This window comes from Poecilia reticulata, linkage group LG17 (assembly GCF_000633615.1).
Source record: "Poecilia reticulata strain Guanapo linkage group LG17, Guppy_female_1.0+MT, whole genome shotgun sequence".
Taxonomy (NCBI): Eukaryota; Metazoa; Chordata; class Actinopteri; order Cyprinodontiformes; family Poeciliidae; genus Poecilia; species Poecilia reticulata.
In genome coordinates this window covers 23,306,583-23,324,511 of record NC_024347.1, presented here as the reverse complement: position 1 = coordinate 23,324,511, position 17,929 = coordinate 23,306,583, and the positions used below count along the sequence as shown (strand labels likewise).

The 17,929-nt window shown below is 39.6% G+C and overlaps 1 protein-coding gene across 2 annotated transcripts in view; it reads left to right on the top strand.

Annotated features, from left to right (window-relative positions):
• LOC103479751 (guanine nucleotide exchange factor VAV3-like) overlaps window positions 1-9,349 on the top strand; it is a 64,268-nt gene extending 54,919 nt beyond the window's left edge. Inside the window, exons 26-28 of one of the 2 annotated variants that reach the window (XM_008434379.2) lie at window positions 3,419-3,472; window positions 5,801-5,949; window positions 8,016-9,349. In XM_008434379.2, coding sequence (XP_008432601.1) covers window positions 3,419-3,472; window positions 5,801-5,949; window positions 8,016-8,057 — 245 coding nt within the window. In that variant the 3' untranslated portion in view covers window positions 8,058-9,349. The remainder of the gene's footprint in view (window positions 1-3,418; window positions 3,473-5,800; window positions 5,950-8,015) is intronic. The other variant, XM_008434380.2, reaches the window with a different exon arrangement.
• Window positions 9,350-17,929: the final 8,580 nt, after the last annotated feature.

Here is a 17,929-nt window from a genome sequence, read left to right as displayed (position 1 = left end):
TGGAGGGTTTCTTCTTTTATATATGCATCTAATTGCTACCATACTCACTGGCAGGGTTTGAGTTGGAACTGTACTAATGCCCAGGTACGTTTATCTGTGTTAGCTTCTATAACTCCTCACTCTAGCCAGTTCTCCCTACTAAGTGTCTCTTTGAGTAGATTTTATTTTAGCAAGCATTTCAGTGAAAGCACTCAGCAAAGGTTCTAAACCATTCYTAAGAATAAAATTGGTCTTGATAAATATTCCTTTCAAGTTTCTGGAGATTCTCAAAGTTTCTCTTTCAAGTTGGGCCTCAGGATTGTYTTGTTTGTTTCCTAAAATTTGTGAAGTTCATCTGTGACCTATTGAGGCAGAAGAGTTTGCAAAACTACAAATTATTGATACGTTCTAAAAAGAAAATATCAAAAAGGGAAAAAAAAACAGAACATAATGTCTTAGCTTCAAAGAGCTAGTACCTCTACAATCCTGACTCAGACGCTCTATCTGGTGGATAGGCTAATAAATAGAAGTAAAATAACAGCCTAYCATTTTCTGTGCTACTTTATGTTTCCTTTCCTATTTTTTTTTTTAATTAAAGTATGCCATTTTTCTGAACAATGTTTGAAACAACCCAATTTTACTCAATTTCAGAGAATGATAACCAACACGTTACAGTGCTGCCTCACCTGTTTGCTGCATGAAAGCTCACGAATGACCTCACTGAATGCCAGCTGGATTTACTCATTACCTGTTACTCTACTACACCTGAGCAGTGGTCGGACTCTCCCTTCATCAAAAACTAATCCAACACTTATACATTGTAATTTCTACCAAAAAAAGCAATCRATCTGGTTTGTCTTGGACTGCTATTATTTCAACATTTCTTTGTTTCTGCTGCCGTTTTCTTTGTTAAAAGAGAGATGCAKATGGGAGTAAGGTGATATAGAAAATAAGGGACTGAGCTAAAAACAACAGAGAGATTGGGAAGCTTACTGACGGATAAATAAAACGGAGCCTGAGCAGCTCACCAGTCTTGGCAGGGAGGTCCCAGTTAGGGCTAAAGCGCCTTAGGCAACCACCAAGAGCCTGCTACTCCAAAACGTCACACTCCGAACTCTGCTTAGCTGCGAGATGGCTTCACAATCTTACTGACAGGACATGACATTTCACTTGGGCTGGCTCCAGCAACGGGGGGAGAAAAAAAAACATTGTGACAGCCGCCTGCTGACATACACCTGGGGGAATACCCCGGGTCCAACGGAGGGACCACAGCGGCTTCCGCAAAACTGGGAAAAGTTTGCAAATGTGATCTAATCTAGATGAGCGGGAGGCAGCTGGAGGTAAACTGTCTTAACTTAAAGAGAGACGCGTGTGTAAACAACCAGCAGCCAGGGCGAGCAGATGAGCGCTGGAACAAAGTCAGAGTTGGGCCTTTGTGTCTGTTTGGGTGTAAAATTCTGCTGCATCCTTGTCCCTCTGCTTCTTTTGGCGGAGTCGGTCTCAGAGCGCGTGGAGCTTCAAAGCGTCTCTGTAAGAGGTGCTTTTGTGTTCTGCTGCCACTCACAGCACTACGTTCTCTCATGAAACCTTGACAGAGCCACGGCTGCCTCTGTGCTTTGCGGGGTGGATTATTATTGCCTTAAGTCGTCCACCCCCGTCGACGCACCAGTGTGGGCACTGTATTCTCTGTCAGGTAAACAGCAACAGCCTCTGTGGAGAGATAGATGTCATGCAAAAAGCAAAATGATAATATTTTTTTTTTTTAAAAACACGTTTGAATCTCAAAACAAGGTGCTGCATAGCAATGAATAGAGAAAAATGTGTGACTGAGCAAACGCACACAAAGATTCTGAACTACAGAAACGCTATAAGTTTATTAAGAAATGTTGTTGGAAAATCCCCTTCTAAACGTTTTAATTGTGACTGACTTGGTGCTTGTCGTTGTCTGTGTGTGTTAATGCTGGGACCAGAAAATGATTTACTGTGTGATGATAATTAAATATCTGCTTGGAAAATCTTTAAGAGATGACTAATAGTGTTTTCTGGTTGTATTTCTTTGATGAAAATCTTAAAGCCGGTACGCCTGCAGTAAATCGATTCTTTAAATAAGTTGGAATGACACATTTACCAGGTTTGAGATTTGATTTAATTTAATAATAAAATTGACAGATTTTATTATATAATAAATCTGCATAATCTGCATGCAGGCTAAAATGTTTTGTTTTAGGTTTCACCTTCTTCAACACGTTTGCTGTGTTGATTTGAATTTTTTCAACATTGATTTTCTTCTTTCCAGTCTTAGTCAACCCACATTCTTTCACCTGAGCTGTGAATCTCTGCAGCTCCTCCAGAGTCACCATGGACCTCTTGGCTGCTTTTCTGATTAGAGCTATGTGGATTGGTTTTAAGCTGATGACCTGAACAGAGCTCTGTGAGATGCTCAAAACTTGAAATATTGTTTTGAGCCCCAAATATTGTATTGGGGCGACTCTGGCTGTGTGGGTGGAGTAGTCGTCTTGCGATCAGAAGTTTGTAGGTTTGATTCCAGCGTCCTCCTGCCACATGTCAATGTGCCCCTGGGCAAGGCACTTAACTCCAAATTGCCTACCGATCTGTGTATTGGTGTATAAATGTGTGAGCGTTTGTGAGTGCAAATGGGTGAATGTGACTCTAGTGTAAAGCGCTTTGAGTGGTCAAAATGATTGGATAAAGCGCTATATAAGTTCAGTCCATTTACCATTTCAGAACCTAACCATGATTTAAACTTCTCCACAACTTTCTTCCTGACCTGTCTGGTTTGCTTTTTGGTGATTTTGGCTCATTAATTTTCACTAACAAACCTCTGAGAGCTTCACAAAGCAGCCGGATTTAAAAAACCTGTCTGAGTTTTTAATCATGTCCTAGTCAAACCACCAATCTCGACCACGTTCATTTGGTTCTGCTCACCTGGATTGAAGCTGAAACGATTGCTGATGCCATCAGATTATCAAGATCTCCTAATCCCCAATAATTTAATATTCCTGTAACGGCTATCCATGAATCTTTCGATATGTTTTATTTTTTGTTACACTGACGTAGCCTTGTCAAATTATTGGTCTCTCTGCCACTTACTGTTATGTCTCTGCTTAATGCCGATACTACAATGAATGAGATGTGCCTCGTAAAGTGACAGTTTTGTCTGATTCCTTCACTGTTTTGCTCATTTCTCTCACAGCACTTCAGCAGTATTTTCTTTTTCCTTGTATTTTTGACTTTGACAACTTTTCTGCTTTCTCCTCTCCGCTCCGCCATCTCACACACACTCTTTCTGTCAAACTTCTGTTTACTTTGCTTATGTTTTCTCTCTTTGCTCCCACTACGGACTGAACCTCCCGCCCCCCCTTACCCACCTCCCATTTCCCTCACTTCCTCCTCCATCTTTTGCTATGTTTCTCTGTAGTTCCTTCTGGCGGCTGCGGCTTTGTTCCTCCCTCCTTCTCGCCTTTCTGGTCAGGTACAGGTGCAGCTTTTCTGCTCTTCTTTGTCTCTTTTGAGCTGCATGCTTGTATTTCAGAGTTCTTGAAGCATAACTGTCTTCATTTATGACATTTTAAGTAAGATATAGATACATCTGAATGAAGTAGAACGGTTCATTTCTGCCAAAAAGTGTATTTATTTCAGTAATTCAGATAAAAGTAATAAGATTAATCACACACGCTGTGATACATTTGAAACTTAATCAGACATTTTTAAACTGACACTAATGAGGGTGACAGTTGCAGACAGCATGCTGTATGCAAACATATGAGTGGAAAGTTTAGTGCTACAAAGAACTGTGGCAGAAAGAGGTGCACAAGCAATAACTTCAGCCTTAAAACAAAGCCAATTTAATAATTTACTGAAGATTCACAAAGTATGAACTGCGGCTTGAGTTTGTGCTTCCAGAGCCACCGCACACACAGGTACCCAGGAAACGGCCTGCAAGTGTTGCATTCCTGCCGTTAAGCCACTCTTGAACCAAAGATGACAGTTTTCTGTCTCCACAGTCTGGAACTTTGTTTTCTAAATTAAACACAATGTCTGTTTCATCTGAAAAGATGCCGTGAGACTCCTAAGCAGAAAGATGCTTCAGACGCTGCCTCTGGTTCAGGGATGGCTTAACGCAAGGAGGGGCAGAGTTGCAGGCCAAACTCTGGATACATGTGAGAGGTGGCTACAGTTATCCCTCTTGCTTGTGATTTTTTTTTCTACCACACTTTGTCCTTCCACTCAACTTTCCATTGACATGCTTGGATACAACACAAAGTAAAAAAGAAGTGTTCAAGCAGGGATCTTATGCAGCTTGTCCTCCTTGTGGAGGGAGATTGTGTAGGTCATATAACATTTCTGTCTTAAAAAATGTTTTTGGTCTTATAATATATTAAACTTTCTGAGAAATTACGTTTTGGGTTTTTAGAAATTCATTCTTAAAATATCTCACTTTGGATGTAATGCATTTTGTTATGTAATTTCACTTTTTTTCGTTGAATCACTGAAATAAATTCACTTTTTAGTAATGTTTTATTGATAGTAGGATACATCACCATGTTTTCCATTGGTGTTACGACTCTATAATGTCCCATAACGACAAATCAGAACATAACTTGGCGATTTAAATTTATGGCAGGCGTTACTGTCCTATCTCCAGTTTGTTTCAGAGTTACTTTAAAGTGGCAAAAAGAAATGCAATTACATGATTGCACTTTTACTGGTAATCGGTCCAAGATATGGGTAACACTTTATTTGAAGGGGGGTGAATAAGACTATCATGACACTTTCATAAACATGACATGACATAACTGTTTAAACTTTACCTTTAATAACATAAAGTTACCTAATTTTTAAAGTGCAATCAGTAATACTTTTAGAACAAATTTATATCAGTAATGATTTCTTGGTTAATGTCAAGTTGTCATAACAAAGACATTTTGAATAATGTCAATTTTGTATTAAAAGTGTCATAATTTACCRAACGACGCTTTAAGACAACAGTCATAAATATTCATGAAGGCTTACTTATGTTCATGGCAGGTGTTATGTTATGAACATGAATGTGTCATGTCAGTCTTATTCGCCCCTCTTCAAATAAAGTGTTACCAAGATGGGTTGAAAATGAAAATTGGTAGAATTTTACTGAAATGTCAGGTTTGGTCAAAAGAGTYCAGAAATAGTGAAGAAACGCTCAGWGCATGCAATTTGCTGCTCTGACGTAAATGCACGGCAATACCGAACATATTATCATGTACTCAACCACGTAACAAATACGATTTGTTACGTGGTTGAGTACAAATCCTGTACAGGTGCATATTTATTTGATGGTAAGAGCTCCTGTCATCGTACATTGTGCCTCTGTGTGCACTCKGGAGCGGATACGCTCCTTTCGTCCGGCGTATCTTCACAGCTGTCATCTGTATTTTCTCTGATAAGGCAGACAAACCTTCCCATACCCGTGTTCACAAGTGACACGAGGCCTGACCTGCACGTGTAAGGAGGAATGTTGTTTATCCTGATAAGGGAGGGCGCATTACGTGAACTGACTTCAGGATTAACTTTTATTAAGTTCAACACAATACCACAATAACCATGACCTCTGACCTTTACTGAGCCCCATCCTGATGGACTGGTGAAGATGTCTCCATGCATACCAGGCAACCAGAAGTTATCTTGTAGTTTTTATTTACTTCAGCTCGAGTCTATCTGGATTACAAACATTTGAACTATTTTTGGATTACTATGAAAGTGAAAAGGGTTCATTTTTGTCAGTGAATCGCAATAAAAATAACAGGATCTTTCCATGTCTCAGTTATTTCTCCCAGGATAGTCGGTATTGCAGTGGCACGTTACGACTTCAGCTCCAGAGACACGCGGGAGCTCTCTCTGCAGCAGGGAGACATGATCAGGATCTACACCAAGATGACCAACGGCTGGTGGAGGGGAGAGGTTGATGGCAAGGTCAGCTGCCGCTGCTTTTGATTAAACGGTCTGAATTTAGGCCGTTTCATATTGTTTTCTTTATTTTATTTTTGTTRCTAGACAAAGGAAAAGATTCTAAAAAAAAATCTTGAGTCATTTTATTTTTATTTTTTTCATCTTACGTCATCTTATAAGTGAAATGTAATGGGACCATTCTTGAGTGAGATAACGACAAAAGCATTCTCTTCAACATAACCAGAGTAGGAAGCTCAGCTAATTTGTAYRTCTGATTTCATCACTATTATTAGCAACATTGGAAGYATWAGCATGCTCTCTGGTTGGACTRMAAATGTTACTTTCTTCACAAGAAAATGTTTGTAAAAGAGTAAAACAATCCGTTTTCTCACTAATAGCCTAAGGGCACAGCGCTGCCTCGCTCTCATGGCACGCTGCTGCTCAACTTGAAGTCTAAAAATGCGTCACAAGATATTTATTTTTCTTCAACAGTACAAGATCATTTCATAATGATTAACAGCTACGCATGGGTATTATTTTAAAAGAGAAATTTACACCCCAGTTTCAAATTGAGATGAAAAACACACGCTGTGCTMTGAGATGGTGATACCATCAGGATTAACAACACTGCTATAAAAACGATTTGCCTCTTACAGATTTCTTCTGTTTTGTACACACAAAAAAAAAACACAGTTTGAAATGATAAGTTCATTTATTAACAGGAAAAGATTATCAAAATCAACCTGGCCCAATGTGAAAAAGTAATTGCCCCTTAATCCTAATACAAAGTTGCTGCACCACCCTTGGTGACAATTGCCATTTAGCGTCAAATTAGTTTTTATTTTTATATTTCTGYGGAGGAATTTGGGCATGCTTATCTTTTTAGAATTGTTTTAATTTAGCCATAATGAAGGGTTTTGGAGAATAAGCAGCCATGTTTTCTGYGATGATATTTGCCCTTTCTCCTAAAGTGAAGCTTTGTATGGAAGCACATAAAACACATAAAAGGGCAAAACGTGGCAGATGTGAAATAACCAATTAATAAAAACTTCCACACTATTAGTGTGGTTACAGTACAAAAAGGAAGAGTGGGTCTGTGCAACTTGGTCGTCTTTGTTATCCGATTCATCAAAAACCCTGCATATGTCTGGTAGGCGCAGACAAAACAACTAAAATAACTAAGTTTAACAAGATATGGATGTTAATGTGGACAGGGGCTTAATATCCGTTCATTTCAAAAACTTTATAGACATAAAAAAAATCTGCGAAGCATTGATGACTAAACACAGTCGTGACTGATGTCTCACATCATCTCAGTTTAAGATTTCATTGTATTCTAATTCCTAAATCTAACCCTAGAAAAAAATAGATCCAGTCTGTTCCCATATATTCAATCCAGGTAGTTGGTTGTTTTCCTCTCATTAGCTCCCTCTCTTCCGACATCATTCCTGATCACGTTCACTGCTGCTAATGTCTGTTGTGAATGATCTGATAATGTCTGAACAGTGGTAAAACCTGTCAGAAGTGGACTGGGACTCTGCATTAGTGGATCATTAGTGGACTCCCCTCGAGGAGCGGATGTGTCTGGACAGATCCCAGTTTAAGAAAACCTCCCACAATGCAGTGTTAACAGCAAAATTAGTGCCTGGAGAGTGTCCAACAGGAAACGCTGAGGGGGGCATTCTGATCAAATGCCCCAGCCACCTCCACTGAGTCCTTTTGATTTGGACAAGCAGTGGCTCTATTTTGTGGAAGAACTGAGTGTGTGTAAGTTCAAGTGAGCAGTGATGTCACACTGGATGTTTGTCGCCTTGCTCTGTGACGTGCTAATTTGCACAAAATTGGGGAAAATGTGAACTGATCGCTCGGAGCGAATTTTAATACCAGCTGTGAATGATCACTGTGAAGCCTGTCTACTTACATTACTGCCTAAGTAGGAGTCCTGTCAGCTCTGATTTAGTTATTCCAAAAATAATAACTGTGTTTTTCTGCGAGATTTATAACATAAAAAGATCAAATTGTCAAGATTCTTTTTGATGTGTGCCACTTCGACCTGGTGCCTGATTCTTTTCTGTTCTGCTGTTTCTCAGGTGGGCTGGTTCCCCTCAACTTACGTGGACGAAGAAGACTAACTGCATTCGACGATAAGCAAAAGTTGGCGACGTGCAACGACGGCCACCCTCCGTACCTTTACTCAGGTCTTTCCCGGATAAAACCGGGACATGGGATGAAGCGGCGCTACCCTTTAAGATCTTCTCCTGGTCGCTGGTAGACTCTCACGTGAGAAGGAGGAGGAGGTTGGCAAAATGGAGATTCCAGAGATGTCATGCAGTGTTGTGGTTCTGTCTGCCCTCTCTGTTCCCTCTCACCTTCTCCTATTATTGATCACTGCTTTGGCTGTGGTAATACCTGCCTTTGCTGTCATCATGTTTCGACACCTGGAAGGCTCAGTCGTCTAGCCGAAGCGCAGATCCTGCTGACAGTGAACCGCCCAGGTACTCCCCACCCCCCAGGGATGAACTCAGCTGCTGAGGAGCTTTGACCGTGGCAGGAACACAGGAGACCTCACTGCTTCTCTTTTCGTTTGTGTTCAGCTTTTCTTTTTTTTTTTTCCCTTCTCCAAACTTAAAAAAAAAACTGGACAGATTTGAAGTTTCGTTTGTTGCTATCTCGGACTCTTTAACAAAGAATTATGAAATGTTTCAGTATTATGGCTTGTTAGACTCTGTTTGACATGAAGAGGAAGGAGGCCTGTTTGAGGGGAAAAAAACTTCATAAAAAGGATACATTTCCACCAGACTATGGGGCCAAAATTTCAGTTCTAATAATTCCTTTTTGTTTAGAACAGTTTAAATGGTTTACACCTAGGTAGCTTCTGTTTAAACCCGTGCAGCTCTACATGATGTTTTTTCAGTCAGTCACACATTCACACACCAGCAATGCGCACGGTCGCCATTTTCAGGAACAGAATTTTAAATCCACTCCAAGGACAATTGCACCTGTCGAAGGAATAGCGAACGATTGCACTCACACATGAGATTCCTCTCATATGTCACTTCTGACATGTGAGAGGACGGTGCTTTAAAAGATACCTTTTAACATGCATTTATTAATGAAAACTTCTATCCACAAATCCAATCAAAGACAAAACAATGCAGGATAAGTGGGTGATGTAATTAGTGGTACAATCTCATACCTCACCGTGAGCATTCACTGTGGAAACCTGAGAGTCCTTTGCATTCCAAAGATTTTAGTGTTTACCTCAACTCTTCTTACTTTGAAAATGAGTGATTCAAGGGTGATGTAACAGCTGTTCACTGTGGAGCGAAGTAGCACAAGGGCGTCAAAGTGATGAATTTTCCTTCAAACGCCAACGACCCGCTAACCATGTGTGTGACATCAATATTTAATAAAAGCTTTCCATTCAAATTGTACTTTTTAAATTTTGATTGGCAATTCTTTTCTCCTTTTAAGACAAATGTGATATTGCATTAACAATGCCACTGCGGTTGCATCACAAACCCCAGCTGGGTTGGAGACGGTTGTGGAGGAGCAGGCAGAGAACTGGCGGTTCTCAAATGCGGCTAAACAAGCAGAAGAGACAGACACCTGAAAGCAATTATGCTGCGTGGAGGATGGTGCTGCAAAGTCTTGTTTACTTACTAATTTCTGGAAGTGAATTTGGTGAATATCGCTTCCGGCGTCTCATCCTTCCAGCAAAATATTGCTTTAAAATCTGGGAATAGGTGGATTATAATAAGTTAGAACGTCATCTGAAACCTGAAATCTGTCAGTAATTTTAAAAATTAAACTTATTTATTAAACTGATTTGTTAGTCACAAAAAGATTTATTTCATGTGGTTTTCAGTTCAAAGATGGATATTGTACAATTTTTGGATCCAAACATACAGTCAGTGAAGACAACAATATATTTACAGTCAACTTGAACTTTTTTCTAATTTTGCCGCAAACAGCTGCAAAATTCAATCTATATATTGTGATTTTATGTGATAAAACAAAAATAAATATCACAAAATTAAACAGTGGAAACAAAATGATGCAAAATGATTGGTTTCATGTTAAAATATCTAAAAACTGCACACATTGGGACACTTAGATATTTCAGAGGCTTGTTTTACTTAAGAAGGGTCATGAAGGCTAAAGGAAAAGCAGAAAAATCAGGGGTTAAAATATAAGGAATTTCACACCGGGTTTGTTTATAAGACAATATTCCAAGGTTTGAACATCTCAAAGAGAATTCCTTAGTCCATCTTTTGAAAATGGAAACAGTAAAACAGAAACACAAAGAAATATTTGCTGTATCGCACATACACTCAGCCTACAATAAGAAATAAGGATACAGTGTGTTGGCAGCTTTCTGTTCATACATTTTATTATGTATTGATTTGTTTTCATGATTTTTTTATTTTTTTATGAAGTAGTCAAAAACTCTGAAAACAGTTTTCCTGCAGCAGTAAATTTGATTGGATCACATTATATACTCTTTAGCACCTTTGCCTTGTACTTTCCAGGCATTGAAGCTTCCCAGTATTGGTGTTGCTGTAATGTTAACTGTTCCTCTGCTGCTCCGCTGCCTTCCTAATGATCAGACTCTGCAGAGGAAGGGCTCTGTTGTGCTATAACAGTGAAACTTGCCATCACAAAGAGGCAGTGCAGCTAGTTTAATGCRCTTTCTCTCCTAAATCTTTCTGCTCCTGTCTTACGCAAAGAAGATAAAAGACTACAACGGAGATGTTCGAGAGCAGCCGGAGAGGTGCAGCTGCATAAGTATGCAGGGGACATTGTTCATGAGGATGGGCGTTTGTGCAAACGTATGCATGTGAGAGAGCCAAAGGCCAAGGAGTGAAAGGTGGTCCTGCTTTCTCTTCATCTGTGTAAATGATCTTCTTRGCATCGCTCTCTGCCAGCAACACTCCCTGGATCTTTGTACGAAGGTTAAACAGGGATTTAGTGAAAACTGGAGCTGCCCTTACAGTAAATACTCTCAATCCCTCCCCAAAGAGCTTGGCTCTGCAAAAGACTTTATTTTTTAGATTTATATTCGACTACTGAGTTGTGACCACCAGTCGCTCTGCTGTGTTTTTCCCMMAAAAAWTGGAAAGTTTCAACTGGATTAGTTTGACKTGAATTATATTGTTTCCACTTTGACATTGTTCGAGTAAGAACATATCCAGGCTRTAGTGTTAATGAAGTTGTATGGAGAGCATTTAATTTAGATTTCAGTGTGATGAAAAACTACCTTTCAACTGCTTTATGGCAGTTGCCAAACTTGAACCTCTTACCTCCCAGTTTTTTTACCTGAAAATCGTAGCATTAAATGCATTTACTGCACATAAATTCARCGCGTTGTCCTGTTAAGTGTGTCCCTGTCGCTTGTCCATCTTTTCCCATCACACTCTTTCCTTCCACACAACTCTTAGTTAATATGCTYGGACACACTCGATCAACAGGCAGCTTCAGAAACAAATGCTCGAAACACATAATTCTGTGACTCCATGCAATGGGGTTTCACTCCGCGAATTGATTTACAGAAATAAACTAACTTTTCAATATTAGYTTTACTGAGATGTGCCTATGCGCAGATATTACCGTCGAACTACAGATTTAAGGTCACCGTGTCTCCAGATTACAGGAGTCGGGGAGGGAAGGTAGAAACAATCCCTCTGCATTCTTGTCGGCATGATGTTGCTGAATCTTCATTAAGACTCTTAACAGCGCTGCCCRGCAATTAAGACCTCCCAGATCAAAGCAGCCTAAATGAGTTAATCCTCAGAGAACTGCTGATCTATCCTCCTCTATCTCCTTATTTCCCCTTCTATCTCTTGCTCACCCCAGTTACTTCCTCTTGACTCATGGCAGCRCGCGCTGACTGGGCTTTGATGCTTGCCAGCAGTTGGTCCTCTAAATATAAAATGTTGGATAAACACAAATTAATGGGTTTCACTTCATATCCTTAATCACAACTTGCCCGAGCCGGGGAGCATATTTTCAAAGTTCTTAATATGTAATCGGAGATCAAGCATCTGGAGGCAGTTAAATGCGAGGCCCACATATGGAGAAGCTCGATGGAGTACACAAACCGACGGCGGTTGCATCAGCAGCCTGGCATTTAGGACACTGCGTTAAAGCTCGTGGTGAATCGAGCCTCTTGTGAGTGTGCTGAGGTGGAACTGGCAATGGCGTCAAAGCGAGTCGCAGCTCTGAGGTCAGTAGTTGTTCAAAGGAGCGTGACGCTGTTTCGCAGGTCTGTCATTATCATAGGGAAGCAGAGCATCTGCCTGTGGTTCCTGGGGACAGGTTTAACAAGGTGGCGCTGCTTGTCCTCTTTGGCAGGAGGCTGTCTGTCTCCCGACCCACCTGCTTGCCCTCGCTTTCCAACCAGCCCTGCCAACAGGAATGTTCAGGTTTGCTGTGGTCACTTTCCTTTAGGGAGCCTTTGGTTGCACTGCAGCCTTTTATGGTAGACATCTTTTGTGCACACTGTAACAAGATTCTCTTTGTTTTTGTTTTCGTGTGTGTATGTGTGTATTTTCTGGCTTTAAACTATTTCTGCTTAGCATGTCAGTCTGGCAATGAGTCTGTTTGCTGCCTGTGGTTTAGGAGTTTGTGTCAGTATTGTCAGTCCCTGGGATAAACCAAATATTTCATTGAAAGAGGGATAGGACAAAATAGAAAGGTGGATCAGTTAATGTTTTTTCTCCTTAGTTCTTCAGAGCAATAAGCTGCTAAAGCAAACGGAAACTCAAACAACATTTAAATTAATTTGTGATGCAATGGACACAAATATATGACAAAATAATTCCCTCTCCCTGCAACCCAACAGTTGAGTCATGTTGTGTTCAAAAGGTGTCCTCCAAAATTACATGGTACGTTAAGAGTTGCTAATCTCTTAACAATATTTTATTATTAACATTAGCTGTGCTTCATCTCTTACTTGTTTCGAACCAGTTCTTGAGCCATCAAGCACCATTTTTGATTGTTTGTTGGCTAAAGGAAGGAGTCTCTCTTCTATCAGAAACCAGATGTTTATAAATAAATGTATGCAAAGACACATATATCAGACCTTCATTGTTTTTGGATTGGTTGGAGAAACCAAACCAATTCAGTTCCAGGAAAATAACCTCATCTCCTCCAAGAACCTTATTCAGGTTGGACCTTCTGATCGTGTGTTATTGTTTGAACAGATCAACACGGCACCTTTGAGCATCTGGAAATTAGGACCAAGACTGAAGAAGTCTTTTGCTGCTGTACAATTATCTTCCAGATGTAACGGCCAACTAATTGATGTTAAACAGACAAGAAGGCGGCATGGCAGTGGTGTTAACATGTAAATGAACAGCTGCCATTAAAACAGATGGAGAATGCGTCAAAAGATTTACCAAATTGCTTTGATGCAAAATGTAATTAGCTATTAGCACTGCTATTTACTGTACTTTGATGATTACTAGAAAACCTTCCACAGTTGTGCTCACACCATTACAAATTCACATTCTCCAGCTGTGTTGTTTCTGTTTTTCAAGTCAGAGGTAATCGTGATGTAATCTCCAATAACCAACCAAAAAAAAAAAGCACAGCTTCCCTCCCAGCAAGCTCAGAAAAAGAAGGGATAAAGCGATGTTTTCCAAACCCAGATACTCTGGAACAAAATGTGAATGGCATATTTTATTTATGAACTATACCGCTGTGATGTATAAATATTTTTTTCCACAGGGTGATAGGGGCTTGCTGTGCCAAAGTCAGCTAGGGCTGATTTGCAATTTAGTTGTGGCAAGAAAATCCAAAAGTACTGGATTTGGCATTGAGGAATAAACTGCTTATGAGACCTGTGATCGCGCCTGAAAATGAATAGGATTACCTTTTGTGACTGGAACTACTGACTTAAAAAAAAAAATAGGGAAAATCAAATTAGTTTACCTGAAATTACAAGGAGAAAAACTGTTTTTCAAACCTCCACCTGGTTTGTCCTGCTTAAACTTCATTTTTTAAAAACTCATTTACACTATTTACGATGCATACTGCACCAACATAATTGTAGAGTTAGGAGATTTAAACATGCAATTTTTAACAATCCCCATCCTTCCTTTCAGGGGTAAATTAGTAAGAACAGAGCCATAATAGGGGCCTCTTGAAAGGTCCACTGCAAGAACAGAGTAATTGGGAGAGAAGGAAAAATCATTTCAATCATGCTCTAGAAGAGGCAGCTTAACTCTGTCTTTGTTCTGTCTATTGATTCTGGTGTAGTCTGGGCTCTGTGTGCCAAGCTAGCGAACTACCCACCAGCTGTCCTTGCAATGTCAGAGATGTGAATAGCAGTTTGATAAAGCCACATATGGCATGCTGCTCCAACCTTTCCATGAGTGCCATTTCTTTCTTTTGTGTTGTTGCACAAATAGGGCCGAAACACTTTCTAAAGCTGGAACTGAAAAGAATTGATTTGGGAGGAGAGGACGGACGTTCTCATGAAATTAATAATATGGAATTAGTAATGCAGGGAGGATTCGCCTCAGTCAGTGAGTTCAATAGCAAATCTCTTGAACCTAAATTTTAACTTTAACAAGAAAACCTTCACTTCAATTGTTGACAAATAAGTTTTTGATAGAAATACTTTTGAGACCTTTAACTTTTATTTATTCTTTGCTCTAATTACTCTATTGAGGGAATACATACATATATATATATATATATATATATATATATATATAGCTTACTATATTTTAAGCACTGTGTTGTACATTAGCAAATCAAATGGGCATGTTTGTTTAGTTATTTATTATAATTACCTAAACTGAAAAGTCTAATGCATCAACTGTGATCCAATCACCATAAACTAGTGTGATGCAGGTATTTATTAAATTCGGCTTGCTTTAAGTTATTAAATTGTAAGACTCCCAATGTTCTTTGACAGTTCTGACAGTTAACACATAAGCTATAATTACAGCAATGCTACTATCAACAATCTGCCTTAAATGCATCAACATTGATTTCATTTTCTTTATAAACGATTTGACAAAACCCAGTGGGAAAGTGTCTCAAAGTGCCACACTGTGCCCTCACAGTGTAAACTGTACTGCACGTTTAGGTCAGCATATCCATTCATTCAGGCTGCTAACAGGAAGGCTAATCAGACTACAGTATAGTGTTGCATTTGGAAATAAAGAACTGCATTGTGGGTGTTTTTTAAGGTCTTTTTTTAAAGGAATTTTTTAAAGCTTTGAGATTTATAACAAGTGGAGATATTCCGCTTTACAGACACTGAATAAAAAGACATATTTAAATTTTTTTTCTGTCTAGTTAGAATTACCAAAATTATTTCTATTTACTAAATGCCAGAGAACTTAGACAGAAATGTTTTTAGAGAATTTTCTGTAATTATCTTTGAATTCAGATGTTTACACATATTTAGCCAGAATCAGAGATAACTCTCTTATAATGCACGAGTTGGGTTTCCTTTCACAAACCTCCGATAGTTGAACTGACACATTTGAGTCAATATGAGGCACACCGGTGGATGCATTTTAAGACCAAACCTGGAGCACAATGCTTTCTTGTCTGATTGAAAATTCGAAAGAAATCAGCCGAAGTATCAGGAAGAAAATTGTGGACCTGCACAAATCTGGGTCATTTCCAGATGGCTGAATGTATTTTGCTTCAAAACGTACAGATGGACCCCATAGCAAAGGCCAAAGACCTGGTGGAGACGCTGCCTGAAGCTGGTAGGGCTGTGTCATCCTCCACAGTGCTTGTATTTCTATGTGGCTTATGTAAACTTCTGGTTTCAACTGTAACTCTAGCACTGAAAATATGTTGTTTTATTTCTTTCCTTGTCTGAATGGTTGCTCATGATTCCTATTAGAAACAGTGGCAATGTCATTTTGGATGTGTGAAGCTGTCATCGGTATAAGAAAAGGTTTTTCCTCACTTAAAACAACGAGTGCTAGAAAAAAGAAATATTTAGAATAGTTGTTAGTTATAGTTCTTAAAATGAAGTCGGATTCAGTTAAAGCTGATAAAATTGCTTTTCAAAATCGGAGATCAGGAAAAAGCAAAAAACAAAATAGTAATAACTGATCAGTTCATCTCTTGTGGTTTAGCTATTAAACCTCAAATATTAAAACTTTAGTCCATTCCATATTAAACCATATAGGTTTGAATCCACTAGTTTAAATATGATCCCTTCTTCCTCAAACAACTGCATTGTAGCRATGAAGAAGCTAATAATAAAAGTTAATAAATAACTACATGCATTACCTGATGTTTGAGGGTTATAACAAAAAAACATTATTCTTCAGAAGCAAGTTATTATATGGAATAAACTGTTATGAAGCAAAATGGGACACACTGTCAGTCGTTTAGCCAGGAGACTTGTCCATGCGTCCTCCCAGGTCTGGTCAGCTTGCTTCAGCCAACTCAAAAACAAAGTTTAATAGGCAACAAATTATTTGTTGTTTTTAAAGAGGTTTGCATACTTTATTATAAATAAAGTGAACCTGAAAGGATTTAATTGTGGGTTATGTGCTGCAATGTAAAATAATTTCATCCCACAATGAGGACAAATCACCTTCTGGCACCTATAAGGTTAAAAAACTGGACCTTTTCAACAGAACGGAAGCGAGTGCTGAGATGTTTTATACGAGAACATCGTCAGTCAAACTTTGTCTCCCTACTCTAAAAGTTCTGTACAGTGCTTTTAATTTTGTGCATGCAAACATTGTGCAGCCGTATGTAACTTCTTCCTCAACTCGATGCCAGCATTTGCAAAGAAACTTTCTAGACAAACAAACTGACAAGCAAACAAATAAATAAATAAACTTTCATTCCCAGGCAGCGCGCGCTCTTTGAGAGCAGCTCGAACAGAAAAGAAAGTCTTTCTAACAACTGCAGCTCTCCATATGGAACCAGGCTGTCTTTATTTCTCGTCTTTCAGCAGGCGCTGAACCAAGGGGGAAAGTTTTTCCTGGTGACAGGGTCATGGACGAGTTCTTGATGAGTGAGAAACGAGAGCTGTGAGGACCTGCAGCCGCTTAGCTCCAGTTCTTCAGCGGGCGATGTAGATAAACATCCTGCTACTGGTGACCTAAATAGAAGCTTTGGTTTCCTCCAATCCTCTGATTTTTTTAACAGCCGGTGGAGGGGCTTTTGAAGGAGCGCGTCTGTCTSTATTTTAAGCGTGAAAACAATTAATATTCAAATTCTTGGCGATATTTAGCGAAGTAGGAACATTTTGACACGCTGGCACTTCTTACACGTGCCTTACAACGGTACTATTTACGGTGCTAAATGCTGGGAGAGGTTTCGCTTCTGTCCCCGGAGAGTTCTCGGTTCTGCTGCAGGCCATCTTCACCTCGGCTGAATATTGATATTGATTTGCAAATGAGCTGAGTGCTCCAGTCGTGTTGCTCAGCCTCCTCTTTCCCAGACACTGAATACCCCTGAATGTCTTCTGTTACGTAACTTTTGTGCTGGTGCCACCAGCGCTGACGGCGGCAGAACACAAGGACTGCCTGTGTCTAAAAGTGTCCTCCTGATACCCCCTCCTGGGTCTCAGATGTGAAAAGAGGAAGGACAAGGAACTGCTGTGACACGGAACAGTGGGGAATGCAAGAGGTAAACAGAATTTGGTCTCTCTTTTTTGTGGGGATGGGGGGGAACTCTGAATGTAACCCCTTGAAAGAAGCCTCCTGCTGCATCTGCAAAACCAGAACAAATTTATCAGGCAAAAGAAATATTTTCAGCGTTGGCTCAAGCATTCTTTTTAAGAAAAACATATAAAAGCATTCAAGTCAGAGCGCACATGTTTCGTCATATGTTAATGGTGATGAATTCATGAATTCCCCCTTTCCTTTCTCACATCTTGCGACAGCACGACGAGAAACTTTATTGTATTTTGTCGGGGTTTAAAAGAACAACACAAAAGAGTGTCTAACTCTGAAAGTGCAAGGATGTCTGGGTTTGGATTTATTTTCAAACTAAAAGTGTGAGAAGT